General features: G+C 39.5%; 1 protein-coding gene across 1 annotated transcript; it reads right to left on the bottom strand.

The window, feature by feature from the left end:
* Positions 1–3,444: 3,444 nt before the first annotated feature.
* LOC117421859 (zinc transporter ZIP9-like) lies at positions 3,445–17,146 on the bottom strand. The gene is made up of 7 exons (XM_058987370.1): positions 16,516–17,146; positions 12,186–12,294; positions 8,404–8,619; positions 7,230–7,298; positions 7,052–7,137; positions 6,217–6,351; positions 3,445–5,942 (listed from the first exon to the last, which is right to left on the bottom strand). Exons 1-7 carry the CDS (start codon positions 16,609–16,611, stop codon positions 5,712–5,714), a joined length of 942 nt encoding a protein of 313 aa, XP_058843353.1. The 5' UTR covers positions 16,612–17,146; the 3' UTR covers positions 3,445–5,711.
* Positions 17,147–18,568: the final 1,422 nt, after the last annotated feature.

Genomic DNA, 18,568 nt, shown 5'->3' with positions numbered 1-18,568 from the left:
GGGAAGGGATGGAGGGAAGGTCAGAGGGATAGAGAGAGATTGAGGGAAGGATGGTAGGGAGGGAGGGAGGGTCAGAGAGGGATAGAGAGATTGAGGGAAGGGAGGGACAGAGAGAGATTGAGGGAAGGGAGGGAGAGAGGGAGGGAGGGAGGGAGACACCAACACAGATGAGAAAGGGAGCTGAGCTATGAGCGGGTTTTTTTTTAAAATCTATACTTTTACTCGTTTTGAATTTTTTTGTCAGCATGGTAGTGTTTCAAGGTCGCGCCAATGAGGCCTAACTGAATTAAATTCAACTGTCTGGGCAAGCCGCGAGCAATGTCAGAGAGAGAGAGAGAGAGAGACAGAAAGCTGTTGTATGTGAGAGGCAGGTCAATAGACTTCTCCGCCCTCCACTCTCCGCTCTCTCCTGCCAGTAAATATCCTTTTTTTAGACTTCCTGGTGCAGCTGTACAATGGAGTGTGGAATCACTCGAGGGTGAATCGATGCTGCTGTTAACTCTCTGAACAGGCCAATCTGTGATGACAAGGGGAATCCTGGGCCGCACACAGGCTGTGTTTCAAGCTATAGCAGCTAACAGAAGAATTGCATAAATATCACCAACCAGGCACTTCCATTCACTAGATAGGTCTTCTTTAAAGAAACGTGTTAGAGCAACCCCCCTTTTTTTTAAACATGGTATATGCTACTACACTAGGTTAAAGGAAGTTCACAGTTTGCTGCCCTGCCTTCCAGGAAATACTGAGATGTCTTTTACCTTGTACCAGATATCATGTTGAAAAATGAAAATAAATGTTTGCTAAAACATATTTTCAAACTACACATCTGAGAGCTATAGTGAATTGATGTGCATGGCATGGAAATTTGATGAATGTTGTTAGCTATAATCACTGCAAGGTGCTTTGACCTAAGTTCAAAAGTTTCTAGTTGCCTGCCACAGAAATCTGTAACACAGGCTAGATCAGCCAAATAATTTTTAAATTAGTAAGTGCCAGCACCATACAGTGAACACATTGGGCCTGATTTTCCACCGTGGGTGAATAGCCCCTGTCATACATTTTCTATGGCAGGGAAGGGGAAAACATAGGCCATATTCTGGATTACCAGCAATACAAAAGGAAACATGCAGGTGGTCTCTTATTGTTAGAGATGTCACCATGTGCTGCTATATCCTGTAATAAGAGACAACTTGTGAATATATTATAAATCAACAAAACAATTGTGTTTTTTTGCAGTTTTTCTCACTTTACAATATTGCTGTTTGCACGATGAACAGGGTGACATCTGTACACAAGATGTGCTGGAATTTTGATGAATTATTTACAGTGATGGGTTGATTTATAATCTCAGACACAGGCCTGTATTTCTGTTCTCCGCATTCTTTATAGCTGGGCTTTCAAAACATCAAACCACACTGCAGACAATGCCTGTGGGTGAGCATGGTACTGCCAGCACTCTCCTTCTGGGACAGCTGCAGTCAGTGATTCAGTGAAGCCTTCTCATGATGCATTAGGACAGACAGCACTCAACCCCCCCCCCCCTGCCACACACACACACACACACACACACACACACACACTGCCCTCTGCTGGTAGGATGTGGTACTTCAGTCAGTCATTCTGAATGGCCCTGTGGATTAACGTTTATTTTATTAAGAGTGTGCTTGTCAGTGGCTTGTCAAACTGTTCATACAAAGCAGTGCCAGTGCTGACTTGCATGGAAAACATGACAGTACGTTTTCAAGGGGGGCTTCAGGGTGTCATTTCAACAGACCACGTTTGACAAAACATCGAGACGTCCCCCCCCCCCCCCCAATAAAATAAAATAAAATCATCTGTTAGCGCTGCCGTCATTATTATTATTATCTACCTGCTGCTGTATATTCAAAATTGCATTCAAACATTTAATACCAGGTTTGTATCCACTCAGATCTCTTTGTTCACTCGATGTGTCCTGTGGTTATCATTTAATTAATAGTACATCAGTCTACACAGAATAAGGTTGTTAAAGCTGACCCATATTCTATAGCAACACAGTATACAATGTGTAATGAAGAAAACTAAGAAATATATAAAAAATATAAGAAACTTAAATAAATCAGACTTTCCACTTGTAGTCGGATTTATACAAGGGTAACTTTTATATTTCTATAAAGAGTTTGACACTGTCATTCAGTTCCTACATCAGACTGCAGTCAGCTTTGCAAAACAACTCTCATTCTCGCATTGCAGCACCAAAACCGGTCTGAATAAAACAGACCAACACTGTACTTACAAGACTGGAAACCCTTCATTATCATGAGACCAGAACCCTTGATGGAATGACAGCATTACTGTGTACACTTTAGTTTAGGTTCCTCAAATCTCTCGATCACCACTAGGCACGGCGCCCCATTGTAGCCATCATCGTGAAGGTTTTTTTTTTTTTCTTATACATTTTTAAACGTGTAAAATCACTTTTGAAAGTGTTCATTAAAAAATAAAAGCTTTAGCTGGTGCTTAATTATTGAACAGCGTGGTTGGTTTCATTTTTAACCAGTTAAGAAACCACTGCCTTAAGTAAAATGCCTTGGTATGAATAAATCTGTTTCTTTAATGACATGTTAATTGATTCTTGCCTTCATTAGCAAGTTAGTTCACACTGGGTTTGTTTGGCAAGTACTGTGTTAACAACTTGGATTCCCTGCTATTTCACATTTGGGTACAGGTATCATTTTTTTTCTGGAATTGCACATGTGCCCTACTGTAACTGACATTTGTTGTGTATGCAAGGTTAATGTACAGCGGCTGTACACTGGTTCATAGAGATGATTCGGTATAAAGCTGTGGAAACAGAGACCGAGAACAGCTCACTACACCAGTCACACACCATCGTGGACATCTGCTTCAGTGTTTCAGGTTACAACGAAGATGGGCTTTCTCTCCTTGGGGTGACATTTATACCCTAACCCTTCTGCTCATGTAACAGCAAAGTGGGTGAACTATTGAGAGACCATGTGGCTTAATGGCTATGAAGGAGGACACCCCTGTTTTCATTGGTTCAGTTTCCAGCTTTGAACTTATTAATATGAAGTCCTCAAAGCCACAAACAAAACCTAGCTTTTCTGTTTAAGATCTACAAAGACATATTGATTATTCACGATAATTATTTGTACAATTTTTTGGTTCTTGATCATTGTATTTAAATACATTTGTATTAAACAGTCACTTTAAACAGAGAGGTGTCTGCTGAACACAACATGCTTGGAAATGTTTATGCTCATAGATCTGTTCTTAGTCCGCAGGTTTGTTATGTGTTTTTGGGAAACCCTTTGTTATAAGGGTAAGCTTCTAATGAACTATATAGTTCTACTATATACAAGCATGTGCATGAATGCACACCGACTAGAGATACTGCTTCACCAAAGAGTAGTCAGATTAAGAAAATATAAGCAGGAAGCGATCTTAAAAAGCTTGCATCTTCATTTATTATTGTACACCATTTGTTACATATAGCAGTGGCTTTATTTTCAGTACATAATTGGCGAAACCTATTTGTTATGTACAGTGTATGTGCTTTGAGCAACATTTAGTATCATAACCAATGTTAAAGTCGATGTAGCTCACCAAATCATTTCATACCCTGTACCTGCTGTGCGCAGTGATTCATTACATCGGTCTCAAATGTGCAGTTTTGAAAGAAACACATTCTAGAAAACATGTACAGCGCTTCCCCTTTATTACGCGACAGCCATAGTTACAAGAGCGTGCTATTTGTGTTGTCATATAAACAGAATGAAAGTATTAGCGCAATGGCATTCTGGAGCTACAACCAGGCCGCCTTAAACCTGTTCCGCGGTATAAAGGGTGCCTTATGAAAGGGAAGCACTGGATTTTGATTTTAAAACTTATCTGACACTACGCTTAATAAATCTGATCGCAAGCACTGCTTTTAGATAGTGTTGCACTTCCTGGGTCACATTGTCCCAAAACCTTCAACAGCTTCTTTCCTGTCATTAACAAACTAGCCGTTCCCATACTGTCTGACATGCTTAGGAGACACTGCAGAGATGAAATGACATAGGAAGTGAAACAATAACTTCTTGAGAGCAAGGCAATGAAACTGAGAACTTTCTTAAACCTAGTGCTAAACCAGTAGTTTTAATTAAAATACATTTAAAACTGCTTAGTTGGAGACCGATGTAGCAAATGAAAGTGTGCCACTGGTTTACAGAATTATTTTGTTAGCGACAAACACTTCAATACAAAACCAAGGCAGGGGCTGAACAATCGAAAAACAATACAGGAGTTTTTTTAAACCAGCGGTTCTCAAATGGTGGTGAGCACACCCTGTGGGGCGCCTGCTGCATTGCACCCTTGTTCAGTATATAAAATGGATTGGTTTGTGGAGCATCACCGTCTTGAAATAAAAAAAAAGTTCAGCCTCATCCTCAGTGTGGCGTCTGTGGTGATGTACTTGTTAATAGACTACTTATTAAAAATAGAGCTGCAGCCAGAAAAACGTGTTGTTAAACAATTTTGGTAATATTTTCTTCAGAGAAACTAGTGTCAAGTTAATCAAAATTTACCAAAAAGATACCAGGTATGTGTTTTTTTGCTTGGAATTTTGAACATTGGTGATGTTCCATGCACAGGATGAGACAGACTGGAATTTTGGCAAATATTTCACTGTGATTGGTTGATTTCTGATATGCGATTTATAATTCTCTGTATTTTGACTGGCGGGGGGGGGGGGGCCTCCAAGTGAAAAAAAAATGCTAAGGTAGGGCATGATTCAAAAAAGGTTGAGAACCCGCTTTAAACAATAACAGCATCATAGCAACCTGCAATGAGAAACTGAGACTGCAGCTCTGTACAGCTACGAACAACTGGAAATGTGACATGAAATGTTACAGAACATAAAATAGTATCAATAAGAAAACACATTTATTATTATTAAAATGCATACTGTACTCTAAAACTGAAAAGTTGGTGGTTGTGCTTTGAAAAGGTCCTTGCTGAGAGTCCTTGCTCAGCCTAGAGCTCACAGCAAGCAGCCACACTGCCTTCCTCAGCTCTTAAATTATCTGTTTAGAAATTATCCCCTTGATTTAACCAGTTACATACAGTTAACTTATCAGAATAAAACACTAGCTTTAGTCAAAATCGGAGCGGCCTGTACAATGTCAATTTGGCTACAGTTTATAAACGTTTTTGGGCCATTCTTCATACCAAAAACAGCAAGACATACACAGAACACAAAAAAACAGTTTGCCATACTTGACTGTGTCAGCCCCAGCATACTGTATATCAAAGGATTGTCAATTAAGTTCTATAGGTTCTGGGTTTAAATAGATAGACTTGCAAAATGGTCCCTTAAGTAAAACGTTCCTAATACCACATTTGCTTCAAACAAACACTTGCCCATCTTCCCCCTTTCTCAATCCTATTATCAAACAAGGTAAAAAAAAAAAAAAAAAAAAAAAAAAACATAATTAAAATGTTCTGTTCCCACAACAGGACACCCACGCACGTAAGAAAGTGCTTTTTATCCACCCTCTCGCTTCATAGAAAGATTTTTATTGTTACTGAATCTCATTCTGTTTACACTATCTACACATTGTTTTGTATACACTCCTTTTGTGTTAGGTCTTGCCTCTGCAGGAGAGGTCACTGTGACCTTCACAAAGCTCAGTCCTGTTAACATTAATACCATTAATAATAGCCCTGTTTTAATGTTGGTGCCCTATTGAGAGCACTAGTGGAATGAGACATCCCACCACCAGGGCGACGACCTCCACTCTGCTCAGTCCCTTTCCCCCACTGCCGTTGGAGGCGTGGCTGTGCCCGGTCCCGCCCACCTCAGGCAGCACGTGCACCGTGGCGACATACAGGAAGGTGCCGGCAGAAAACAGCATGGCCACTCCAGTGGCATTGACCTCTGAGAGAGCCTCCTTACTGCTCTGGAACACAAACAACAAGACAAACATGTTAGTGAAGATTTCAGTTAGTCATACCATGAAAGAAAGAAAGAAAGAAAGAAAGAAAGAAAGAAAGAAAGGAGCAGAGCCAAACCCGTGAGTATATGTAGGCTTGGCATTACAATATTGCGTTCAGTCCAACACTGACCAGGCCCAACGCTGCACCCCAGGCACTGCATTATAAACTGCTGGGGTACAAGAATGAGAACACTGACAGTGTGCTGTGGACTGTGGCTCCAGATACTCTCCTCCTCACCTGGCTGAGTCCAAGGAATGTGAGCATGGAGAGTACAGGGGCCGCCAGGGCGAACACCAGCAAATGTCTCCGGATTCGATTGCGTTCTAGTCCAGCGTGCATCAGGAACGAGACCAGCCCGAAAGCAGCTGGAGCCTGGGAGGGGGGGAGAGAGAGAGAGAGAGGTGGGGAGGAGGGAGGGAGGGAGTGGGAGGAGAGAGAGAGGGAGGGAGGGAGGGGGAGAGAGAAAGAGGGGGAGGAGAGAGAGGGAGGGAGAGAGAGAGAGAGAGGGGGGAGGAGAGAGAGAGGGAGGGAGGGGGAGAGAGAGAGGGGGGAGGAGAGAGAGAAAGAGAGAGGGGAGGAGAATGAGAGAGAGAGAGGGAGGGGGGAAGAGAGAGAGAGGGAGGGGGGGAAGAGAGAGAGAGGGAGGGGGGGAGAGCATGTGGGTGGAGTCTTCCTAAAACAGCCCACAATCGTACACTACAAATCAAGGCTATAAAAGTTTATAGTAAACAAATAAAAATCAACTTCATAAAACACTGTTGGTCCCATTGAGGATCTGAATGGATTTTTACATTTCTTCAAACCAGTGTGATCGTTACTTCAAGAAGAAATTACTCCACTCAAAACAACAGAATAATTCCAGCGCTAAAGCATGGCCCTATATCATTTAGTTATAGTAGGGTTTGGTCATTTTGACAAGGCTTAATACACGATGTAAGAATGAATACAAAAAATGACAAGTACTGCTGTAAATGCAAAGACATAGGTAAACCCCCAGCCACATCACTATGTACTTTGCTTTCTCTCCATAGTCAGTGATGCAGCAGTCCTGTGGCACTAGCCTCTGCTGTACCTTGTGCAGCATGATGGCGACGAACACGATGAGCTGAACACTGGTCTGAGAGGTGGAGGCTGCAGCTCCCAGAGCCACACCGTCCGCTGTGAGGAATCAGAGACACACAGTCAACTCACTGGCACTTCAACAACAAACAGGCGAACAAATGGACTCCAGAGAAGAGATCTGTTTCTACCTGCAGCGTGAACAACCAGCCCCAGAGTGGTGGTGATTTTAGAGTTGGCTGCTCTCCCTCCCTCTGGATCTGAAAAATGAAACACATTCAAACGCTCACTTCCCCATCCGAGCACTGGTTCAAAACACTTAACGAAATTACCTAAAAGACATTTGTTTTTTATTAATAGAAACACTTTGTAACTCCATATTGATGCCCAAGTCTAATGTACTGCATATGGAAATGTTGGCTTTACAGATCTCTTCAGGTCACGCTCCAACTACTGGCTCCCTCTGCTGGTTTTCAGTTGAAACTTCATGTGTTACTTAATTCCAGAAACTGAATTTGCATTTTGATTGCTATCAAGTCTTTTAGAATAATATCACCTGTGCTTAAAACACACAACATACCAGAGAGAGAGAACGTGTCGAGTTTGGATTACGTTAAGTTTTATATGTATGACATTTTATCTAAACCCAATTAAAGAGTCCCTCACCGTTTCCTGAATATCAGACTTTAGCTTAATCCATCAAAACTGACTTAATATAACAGTATAATAATTTTCCTTAGAGTGGGTTTTAAACTTTAGTATTAAACACGTTTAAACTTTAACATATTTGGAATGTTTGTAACCAATCAGAAAAGGCATTGACTTACAATGTACATCTTAAGCCAAATTTTGCATCACCCTATAAAATTAACAAAATTGAATGAAACCTGCTGAATAATGTTACGTTAACATAATGAATTACATATTGCTTTGTAGTCATCCTTACACTTAACCAAAAACTAACAAAAAATGAAAAATGAGACATATCAAAACCTAACAAAGTACTGTACTACTATTAAGGCTTCCGGTAGACTTTTGCGGTATCATTTTGTAGTTTCTTTGAATACATGATGTTAAATAAAATATCTAAATTATGTTCATATCAGGGGTTTTGTAATTATGTCTCAATCCTAAAATTCTAGGTCATGCAACTTTTGACCATAGCTGTACACTTACAGTAATGCTATATAAACACTAAGGCTAATACCTATATTTGTGACAACAAAGATTTAGGCAAAATTCTTACATTTGGCAAATGTTTAAAACTCCTTGCTGTACATCCATCATAAACTATGAGAATCTCTAACTGAAGTCCTGCAGATCTAACAGAAGGTGATGATCCTGCCATGTTTAGCACACTCTTACCCTCGGTGGCGTGCACGTGTGAGCTGCCGATCTGGTCCACCAGCAGCATGAAGACGAAGCCGAGCACCAGCGAGACCCCGATGTATGCGTGCAGCTGAGCGTGGTCGTGGCTGTGGCTGTGCTCATGTCCCCCTGCCACTGCAGCCCCCAGGACATCCTTCACCACAGTCTCCCCAGTCTCCACCCCCTGCCCCTCACTCGCAGATTCATGCTTCTCTACAGGGACAGACAGAGACACGGTCACATGGTGGCCAAGAGGCATGAACAGGCTGAAGCCAACATAAAAGGTGCAAGCAACAATTTCCTAACCGAAAAATACCATTTTATATTGGAAACACTATTCAAATGCAGAAACAGCATCAAGAAAGCACGAACTCAAACACAAACTGGCTTTTAACATGGTAAAACTGGGCAGTTACGTAAAGTGACAGCATATAAAAAGTGTTTAAATCTACAACTGAATCCATTCTGCCCTGTTGAGCTGAATTTACTGTTTTAGACCCATAAAATGTGCATGGATCAGTTTCCATCAATACCGTTCAGCTGGTAGCAGCATGTGTAAATGACACACGCTAGAGGTCCATAGATTAATAGAGGTTATCGTATCTTACAAGATTGGATGAGACAAGTTCTAGTGTATATGCATTGAGAAAACTCTATTAAAGGCGAGAGAAAGAAATGTTGATGCTTTATAGAAGTTTTTAGATACGCATATAAAAGCCTCCAAATAAGGAACCAGCACTATTCATTTATCAATTAATGTTTAATTAAGCCTGTCAAAAAAAGCCATGGTGATCAATAGGCCCAATTGTTGCATTTCTAAAATATTACCTAAAATCACTGTGCATTTCTATTCACTGTATAGAAATTCAAATGTGCAGTTTCTTCCACAAGCAATAGCCATCTAGTACTACACTAGTTTAAAGAAATCTCTGTTTCCATGTCTTTACTTTCAGGTAGTTTTGCACTTCCGTGCCCATTTCAACACGAGTTGACCCTGAAGACACTACAAGTTACGAAGGAAGTGAAACAGTAATAGACTTGTGAAGAAAAGGCAAGCAAACTGAGCACTTTATTTAACCGAGTATAGTATTGGATATAATGCTTTTAATTAAAATACATGTTACTACAACACGTTCCCATACTGCACATTTCAGACCTATAAAGCAAATAGAAGTGCACAACTGGTAAGCTATACACTAAAAAGCAGCTCCTAAGATGTACCTTTTGTCAGCCTGACCTCCATCACAAACTCATTAAACAAAGAGACTCTCAAGAATGTATCTTCCAGTATTTTGTATTCAAACAGCAGAATCATCGCTGATCACATCCAACAAGACACAGCAAGGGCTCCCTGTGAATTAGCTTAGAGCTGCACTGTTCTCTTTAATTGAATCCATCAGTGCATACACACCTCCACTGCAGCTCTCTGCATACGAGTACAATAGACCATTTTATTATTGGTCTGAAACAGTACATTCAGATGTTAGCAGGGCACAGTTTGAGATAAAAGCCAGGCACTAGAAAAGATGGTGCATTTGGGAACGCAGCTTCACGTTAAACTGTCCAGTTTAACCATGTTCAATAAAAGAAAACAAGAAACAAGGTATTAATAGAATTACTGTACCATTAAAAAGCTGACCTCTAAAACCTGTTGGTGTTTGTTTGCACACTTTATTTTGTTTTTTTTGTTTTTTTTAAACTCCATTTCTGTCTCAGGTTAACATGCACTTTTGATGCAAAAATAACTATCGGTTTACTCTGGCATGAACTGAGAAAGTAAGGGAAGAGCCGGTTTTGGAATGCTGTTTTGTAAATTGCCAAATACTGTATTACAGTGTGTGGTTTTAAATCCTTTTATGCAATCATTTACACCCCTGGAACCAGTCACATCAGGTATGGCAGGTTCTACTGCAAGGTGCTTCAAAGTCAAGGAAGCAATGCCACTCTAAGTTGTATTTAGCTACTGAACTAGTCTGAAAATCTCATCAACAGCAAACCTCCAGTTCCATCTGCACTCAAATCTGCAACTGGAAGTTATAAAGATTTCCTACATTTCCAATATGCATCACGTTTTTGTATAATGCCCTGTAAATGTATTCACCCACCTCCTGAAATATTCCCGATATCTGAATGACAGACATTAATATATTTACAACACTGGACAGAGAAACCTAAAATCTTACAGGGTTAGAAATTCACAGTAGTCCTGCAAATGGTCCTGGTTTCTAAATTACCCTCAAATAATGATGTTATTTAAAATAATCAGGAGCCAGGAGTTTGAACAATCAGGCCTCTGTTAAATTAGCTGTTACTCCCTTATAGCTGCATGAGAAACGCTGCGAAGGGTGCAACATGATTCCGCAGGGCCTGATAGTTTAAACTGCAGGCACCTAGCCATTTCAATAACGTCCCTTAACAAGGGGAGTTCTGAAACCCAGAACTGGGTGGAGGGAGAGAGTTTCTAACCCTGACCTTGTATTATTCTTTCTAGCTATTACACATGCAGTTACACTGTTATTTAAAATAAAAAAAACTCAGCAAAGCTTCAGTTATTTATTTATAAAGTCTGGCTGCCAAACTTCCAATGCCTAATAAAATAGCTCCACAACATTCTAAATGCAAATGGGTTATTTCCTGCAATTACAGGTTAGGAGATAAAATGTACTGTTACTGTCGAGTCTATTTTGAAGATCTTAACAGCATCAGATCTCAATAATGTTCTAAAATATGCTCTACTGCACTCAGTGGTGTTATTATAGAGTCTGTATTTCACCCAGCCTGAACTATTAAGAACATGTCCTTAGCAGGTTTCATCACAAAAAGAGAAGCGTTTTTTTAGATTTCACAACGGTTCTTAACTCCACAAGTGTGCGATATTAGAAGCAAAGTCTCTATCTAGACAGCATTCAAACCATTTGTTCCAGCTACTTGTACATGGTCCCAGTCCCAATGTCTGTATTTACAGTTTGGGGTGGATGTGTGGACAGTGTGCTTACTAGAAATTCTCTTGTGGAAGTTAATGTCACTAGTTGCTCAACAATGGTGCTAAAGCACAAAGGTTGTCATTCTTCCTTATCTTTCTTGTGAAATCTGTTTAAATGGAAAATGAGAATTTCCTAATTCAAACCGAACTAACAAACCAGTCGAGTATCTAGCCAGCCCATCCCAGGCTACTGTAGCCTCACTGGGCCTGAGGCCAGGGTTCAAGGCAGAAAGTTTGCTTCCAAAGTTTAAGTCCAGTGGATGTCTTGCACATTACAAGATCTAAGCAGTACCACTTTCATTTCTGAGACTAACATTTTAACACTAGGGAACATCATCTCCAGTTGACAGTTATTCAGGCAAGATCTTAGTTTAGTACATCCCTTCTGGCATTCTTTCAGTAATGAAAGATGCATATTTTTATAGTGATGGGACAAATATCCAAAGGCAATTAGAAATGGACATTTATTTTATTTGAAGTGTTTATTAAAGTTAAAAACTTACGTTACTACTTTATGAAAATGTGTCTACGGCCACTTTGCTTATTGCAAAGACAAAAAAAAGCAATAAAAAAACCTTCACCTGAAATAAACAAGTTTTGTTTTGTAGTTAATTCACAAGGGTAAAGTAAAGCCTGCCTTCTGGGATATTTTTCAGCTTTATTGCAAGGTTTTACATACAATGGCTTTGATAATATTTTGCAAATGAATATAATTTGAATGCTTGTCTGACTCTTTAACAGATATCTGAACATGATAATACCACATTCAGCTCTGCACTAACATTTTAACACTCACCTCCCAGAATGTCCTCGTAAAGTACATGCACGCCTTCAGGTATGATAACAGCCAGAGCAGTACCACATAGCAGCCCTGCTCCCAGCACAGTCACAAGCTTCAGCTTCTCCTGCACAGGGCAACAAGAGGACCACATACCCTGTGACAGCTTTACAACAAGGAGTCATCTACATACACATGGAATTCCTGTAACTTCGAGTAATGTATTTCCAAATACAGATTAACAGTTCCAAAGATAAAGCCTTTTGATTTTGCAGATTGTGTATATAATAGTTCCCCACAAACTAAGCATGATTCTACAATTATACTTTTTATAAAATCATGAAAAAAGGGTCAATTTTCTAATACCAATAGAACCCTCGTAAGAGGGCTTTACCTTCGGCTCGGGACATTTAACTGCACGAGGTGCGCCTTGCCAGGCTGTAATGCCCTCTTCTTAAGGTTATATTGCTTAAGTAAAACCTGTCTAATCCGGCCCCTTTACAAACCAACATTGTCAAATTCAGCATCATTTGAGGGTCCCGACTAAATTCCCAGTGTAATTAATGGTGTGACACCCTCTACGATCTGGAACTTGTGTTTTAGGTACAGTATTAGATTTTGCAGTACCTCTGTAATCCGTCACACTATAATCTGGCACAATCTTCTGCTCCAAAAGAAAGGTGGATAAGCAGAGCTTCATAAGATTAAGTGAATCAAATGAACTATAGGTGGTTACTTTATCTCTTGCTGTAATGGTTTATGGAAAGGAACTGCGTCTTTAGTTTAAAGCTCTTGAAAGAAACATTAAATGATAATGTTATCTGAGTTTTACCCCCCCCCCCCCCCCCAAAATGGAGAAGAGGTATGTTTGCAAGCTTCGGACCCGTTCTCACGCTCTCCTCTGCTCAATGAAATATATAGCCTTGGCTTTGGGGTCGTACTTGGTTTACTTCCACAATGAGAAAGAAATCAATTTTATGGGCACCGAGAGCCATAAAACTATCAATACCGGAAAATACCGACAATGCACCGATGATGCACGAAGTTGGCATGACGTCACTAGGGGAACACATACCAGGAACAGAGGAGAAGATATACATGGCTTCAGACTGTGAAAGCGATCATTACGAATTTCTCCAACGTTTTGAGTAGTCTGTATTACAGTAAGGACAGCGGGAGTGTGTGGTGTGTAATGAAAGAAATTGTGGGGAGGAAGAATAAGTGGTTTGAGGCCCGATTCTGAACGGTTTTGAAAAATAACCACGCTGGCATCAGGAACGCGAGCGACACGCCCCCTTGTCTGCAGGTCGGCAATTCTGAATGTTGTTCTTGTATACAGTTAACCCCGGCTAGCAGATTATTTATGGCAATAAAAAAAATGTATTTCTATATTTGGTTTGTTGTACCATTTATATCTTGCATATCTTAGTGTTTACTGTTTCCCATCCACTTCAATAATAAAGCATTGTTTATATTACAGGGCCGAGATGACTTGCATTGTCACGTATAGCTCTTCAGCTTCATTCATGAAATAAACACTTATGCTTTCCCTGATTTAGTGAAATTAAACAGGCTTAACCTCCTTGTGAACTGCACGTAATTATTATTATTATTTCTTAGCAGACGTCATTGCCCAGTAACGTGCATATGAACATTAACTTAAAGATACAATTAAAAATAGAAAACTTACCTAAAAAAGCAAAAAAAACAAAAATAAAAAACACTATCATATAGATGTATCCCCTCAACTCAACACCACACGACCAGCATGACAGTATGATGCGTTCTTACCTTTGTATACCGATGTTAGTGATCAGCAGATGTGTCAGCCGCACGAAGAGCACAGCATGTGGTTTTCACTAACTCTACTGTGCAGAAATATATATATTATATATATATTTTATATACAGACGTGCTCAAATTTGTTGGTACCCTTACAGCTCATTGAAATAATGCTTCATTCCTCCTGAAAAGTGATGAAATTAAAAGCTATTTTATCATGTATACTTGCATGCCTTTGGTATGTCATAGAATAAAGCAAAGAAGCTGTGAAAAGAGATGAATTATTGCTTATTCTACAAAGATATTCTAAAATGGCCTGGACACATTTGTTGGTACCCCTTAGAAAAGATAATAAATAATTGGATTATAGTGATATTTCAAACTAATTAGTTTCTTTAATTAGTATCACACATGTCTCCAATCTTGTAATCAGTCATTCAGCCTATTTAAATGGAGAAAAGTAGTCACTGTGCTGTTTGGTATCATTGTGTGCACCACACTGAACATGGACCAGAGAAAGCAAAGGAGAGAGTTGTCTGAGGAGATCAGAAAGAAAATAATAGACAAGCATGGTAAAGGTAAAGGCTACAAGACCATCTCCAAGCAGCTTGATGTTCCTATGACAACAGTTGCAAATATTATTAAGAAGTTTAAGGTCCATGGAACTGTAGCCAACCTCCCTGGGCGTGGCCGCAAAAGGAAAATCGACCCCAGATTGAACAGAAGGATAGTGCGAATGGTAGAAAAAGAACCAAGGATAACTGCCAAAGAGATACAAGCTGAACTCCAAGGTGAAGGTACGTCAGTTTCTGATCGCACCATCCGTCGCTTTTTGAGCGAAAGTGGGCTCCATGGAAGAAGACCCAGGAGGACTCCACTTTTGACAGAAAAACATAAAAAAGCCAGACTGGAATTTGCTAAAATGCATATTGACAAGCCACAATCCTTCTGGGAGAATGTCCTTTGGACAGATGAGTCAAAACTGGAGCTTTTTGGCAAGTCACATCAGCTCTATGTTCACAGACGAAAAAATGAAGCTTTCAAAGAAAAGAACACCATACCTACAGTGAAACATGGAAGAGGCTCGGTTATGTTTTGGGGCTGCTTTGCTGCGCCTGGCACAGGGTGCCTTGAATCTGTGCAGGGCACAATGAAATCTCAAGACTATCAAGGCATTCTGGAGCGAAACGTACTGCCCAGTGTCAGAAAGCTCTGTCTCAGTCGCAGGTCATGGGTCCTCCAACAGGATAATGACCCAAAACACACAGCTAAAAGCACCCAAGAATGGATAAGAACAAAACATTGGACTATTCTGAAGTGGCCTTCTATGAGTCCTGATCTGAATCCTAACGAACATCTATGGAAAGGAGCTGAAACTTGCAGTCTGGAGAAGGCACCCATCAAACCTGAGACAGCTGGAGCAGTTTGCTCAGGAAGAGTGGGCCAAACTACCTGTTAACAGGTGCAGAAGTCTCATTGAGAGCTACAGAAAACGTTTGATTGCAGTAATTGCATCTAAAGGTTGAGCAACAAAATATTAGATTAGCGGTCCCATCATTTTTGTCCATGCCATTTTCATTTGTTTTCTTATTTACAATATTATGTTGAATAAAAAATCAAAAGCAAAGTCTGATTTCTATTAAATATGGAATAAACAATGGTGGATGCCAATTACTTTTGTCAGTTTCAAGTTATTTCAGAGAAAATTGTGCATTCTTTGTTTTTTGTGGAGGGGTACAAACAAACGTCTGTATATATATATATATATATATATATATATATATATATATATATATATATATAATTTTAAATATCGGGACTTTCTTCCTATGCATCGGGACGAGGGACATTTGCTAGGAAATCGGGACTGTCCCGGCCATTAGGGACTGTTGGCATGTATGCATCATGGAAATTTTAAACTACCATGAGTCAAAACTGTAATAAATACTGTCGAAACGCTACCTCCAGCTATACTCTCTCAACCTGACATACTTACTGATCAACCGACTTGTCACATATTTCAGATGAAGTGGGTTTGACAATCATCGTTGTTGAACCGGCTTTACAATATTATAAGTATTACGTATTTTAAAAGGTTCTTATACGACCTTAAGCCGAGTATTTTTCCTAGTTACTATTTTAACTATATTAGTATAAAGCGGCTGCAAACTCATGGAACTTCAAACTAACTTTTCAATCGCTGTGTGCTTTTTGGCCTGGTCCATAGATAGTCTATTTCTAACCGGATGTTGTAGGAAGACGGGCAGCCATATGTTAAAAAAGTACCGGCTTTATTCGATACACATATTAAAGTATAAACACGCACATTCTCTCATTGTTTAGGGAAGTTCCTGTAAATACATTACTGGAATCCTACATGCATGTGGAAAGAATTTAAGAAACACGAACTAATATTAACCCTACAATTTGTAATGACGTGAACAAGCAAGTAGTTTAATTTTCATCGTCATCATTTCTGGAGTCAAGTGCGGTTACGCTGTGAGATTATTTTATAGGCATGTGAACAAATGCATATAGAAATACAAAACGTTCCGTAATGTCTTACCTCTGAAAAGTTGAAAGCCAAAGGAATGGTCCCAGAAACGTAGCACCCCACCAGCATAGCCAACGAAAGCAGACTGATTGAGCTAAAATCGTCCATTTTGCGTTGTTTTGTTCGCTGTAAAGATAACTTACTAGTAAGTATTGAGCTATATGAAAACAGAATACTGCCTGTGCATAAGAAACAAAAACATAAAAATGTCTTTAAAAAAAAAAAAAAAGGGTAATCTTAAAATCGATCTAATGGAAACAAAGCGTTTCAAAATCTAAAATGCTATATTTCGCGTTAATAAATACCAGCTGTGTTAGTTTTTAAAGCAGCAACAATTATGAGACACTGTTGACATTGTATTTTGTATTTAGGTTTAAAATTGGAGCGAGGTGCCTTGACTTTTTTAAAAACGCATAGATTTTAAGATAAATTAGGTCCTCGTATTTTTAATCTGATCGCGCCATATTCCTCTTGTGAAAACTATTATTGATATAAATGTAAATGTTTATCTATCAGTTTTCTGGTACAGGTAGAAAACAGCAGCCATGGTACAGAGTGGCAGTGTCGTGAACTGCATCCTGTTTCCAGGACCTCCTCTTCTGGATAACCCCGTTACCACGGAAACCATCTCTCCAGGAAATAAGAAAGCCCATTTCTGCCTGCCACCAAATGTATTTTTTATTTTTTGGTGGCGGTAGTGGGCTTCCAAACCTTTCATACACGCGCAACACGGTAAAAAAAAAAAAAAAGGATGACAATGAATGCATTGTTGTTTACTTTGACAATAACATTAGATTACATGAATTGTTTACGTCCACCCTTGCGAGCAAAATCTTTCTTCTATCACCAATGATTTAATTAGATAGCAGGTCTCTACAACCGGGGCAGACAGACCGTTTAATCTTTGTTGCGAAAACGTAAATATTATTGTGGTTATTTTGAGTACATTTTGAGCTTAGAACCCATTGAGATCAGTATCTCCTTCCCCATCGCTCCAAAGGTGGCGCCAAATGTAACTAGGTAAAATATAAACTGCGTGGATTGCACATTAGTATACGTATAATATTTACGAGTTTCCAGGTGAAGGAATTGCAATAAAAGGAAATTAAGCTTAATGGGTTTTCAGGCGTACGTTAAATTTGACGACTGGCAGTGGAAGCCTTACAAAATGTGCCTTTTGCAAGTCATCAACCCCGCCCTCAACCACCATATTTTGATGTCTTAAATAGCCAGGTTAGTTTTCCAGTCAGAGGTGGTGATTTTATGTACTGTTTGTAACAAACCTTCTGTAACTCATCCGAGACACACTTCACTAGTCTTTTTTCTGCCTCAAGGTAACCTCGGTAGCAGAACACTACCCTATTTTTCTGGATTGATTAAAACAAACAAAAACAAAAAACTGAAACCTGTCCAGTGTCATACAAATTGTTGGTATGTATTTTACCATGTTTCTGAATCTGTACAAAATACTGTCCTGCAGATGGCCTTATAAAGTGTTCTCAAACCTTCAAGTTACTGAAATAATTGCATAAATCTTACCTGATATGCACTTCAATATGCTATGAAGATCTGACAGGTGCAGTTTTGAAAGTTGTTTGTATGCCTTACTTTATAAGTCCAAGGCCATTTCACCTCAACAATGTTTTTCAGGGCAAAGGATGTTGACTGGCAGAAAAGCAAAGGAAAAAAGGCACCGAAGAGCTTAAAAGAACTAGGCGGTAAAGTGTATATCAATACCTGAAAGTAAAGGCATGCAAACTAGATTTGTTTAACCTGGTTTAGCAGGGACCTTGTATCCAAGACCACGCAAATTATTGATGTTTCACAAGCAACAAAGTGTGATGACTATGGGCCACTCCAGTGAGTATAACAGAAAGGACCCTGTTCTTCCCCAATTTATTTTACTTCAAGTGTATTGTTTCTTAGTTGCTGAGTAAGTTACTGATTGCACCTGATTTTACATGGTGCGCTTGTTTTAATATGAGATTTAACATTGCAAAAGAGATTTAATGGTAAACAAGAGAGTTAACCGTTTACTACTAAATACTATACTAATTTCCATTTG

The sequence above is a fragment of the Acipenser ruthenus genome, chromosome 15 (assembly GCF_902713425.1).
Source record: "Acipenser ruthenus chromosome 15, fAciRut3.2 maternal haplotype, whole genome shotgun sequence".
In the NCBI taxonomy this organism is placed as follows: Eukaryota; Metazoa; Chordata; class Actinopteri; order Acipenseriformes; family Acipenseridae; genus Acipenser; species Acipenser ruthenus.
Note: the sequence above shows the minus strand (reverse complement) of the source record. Positions and strands in the feature narration are given on the sequence as shown.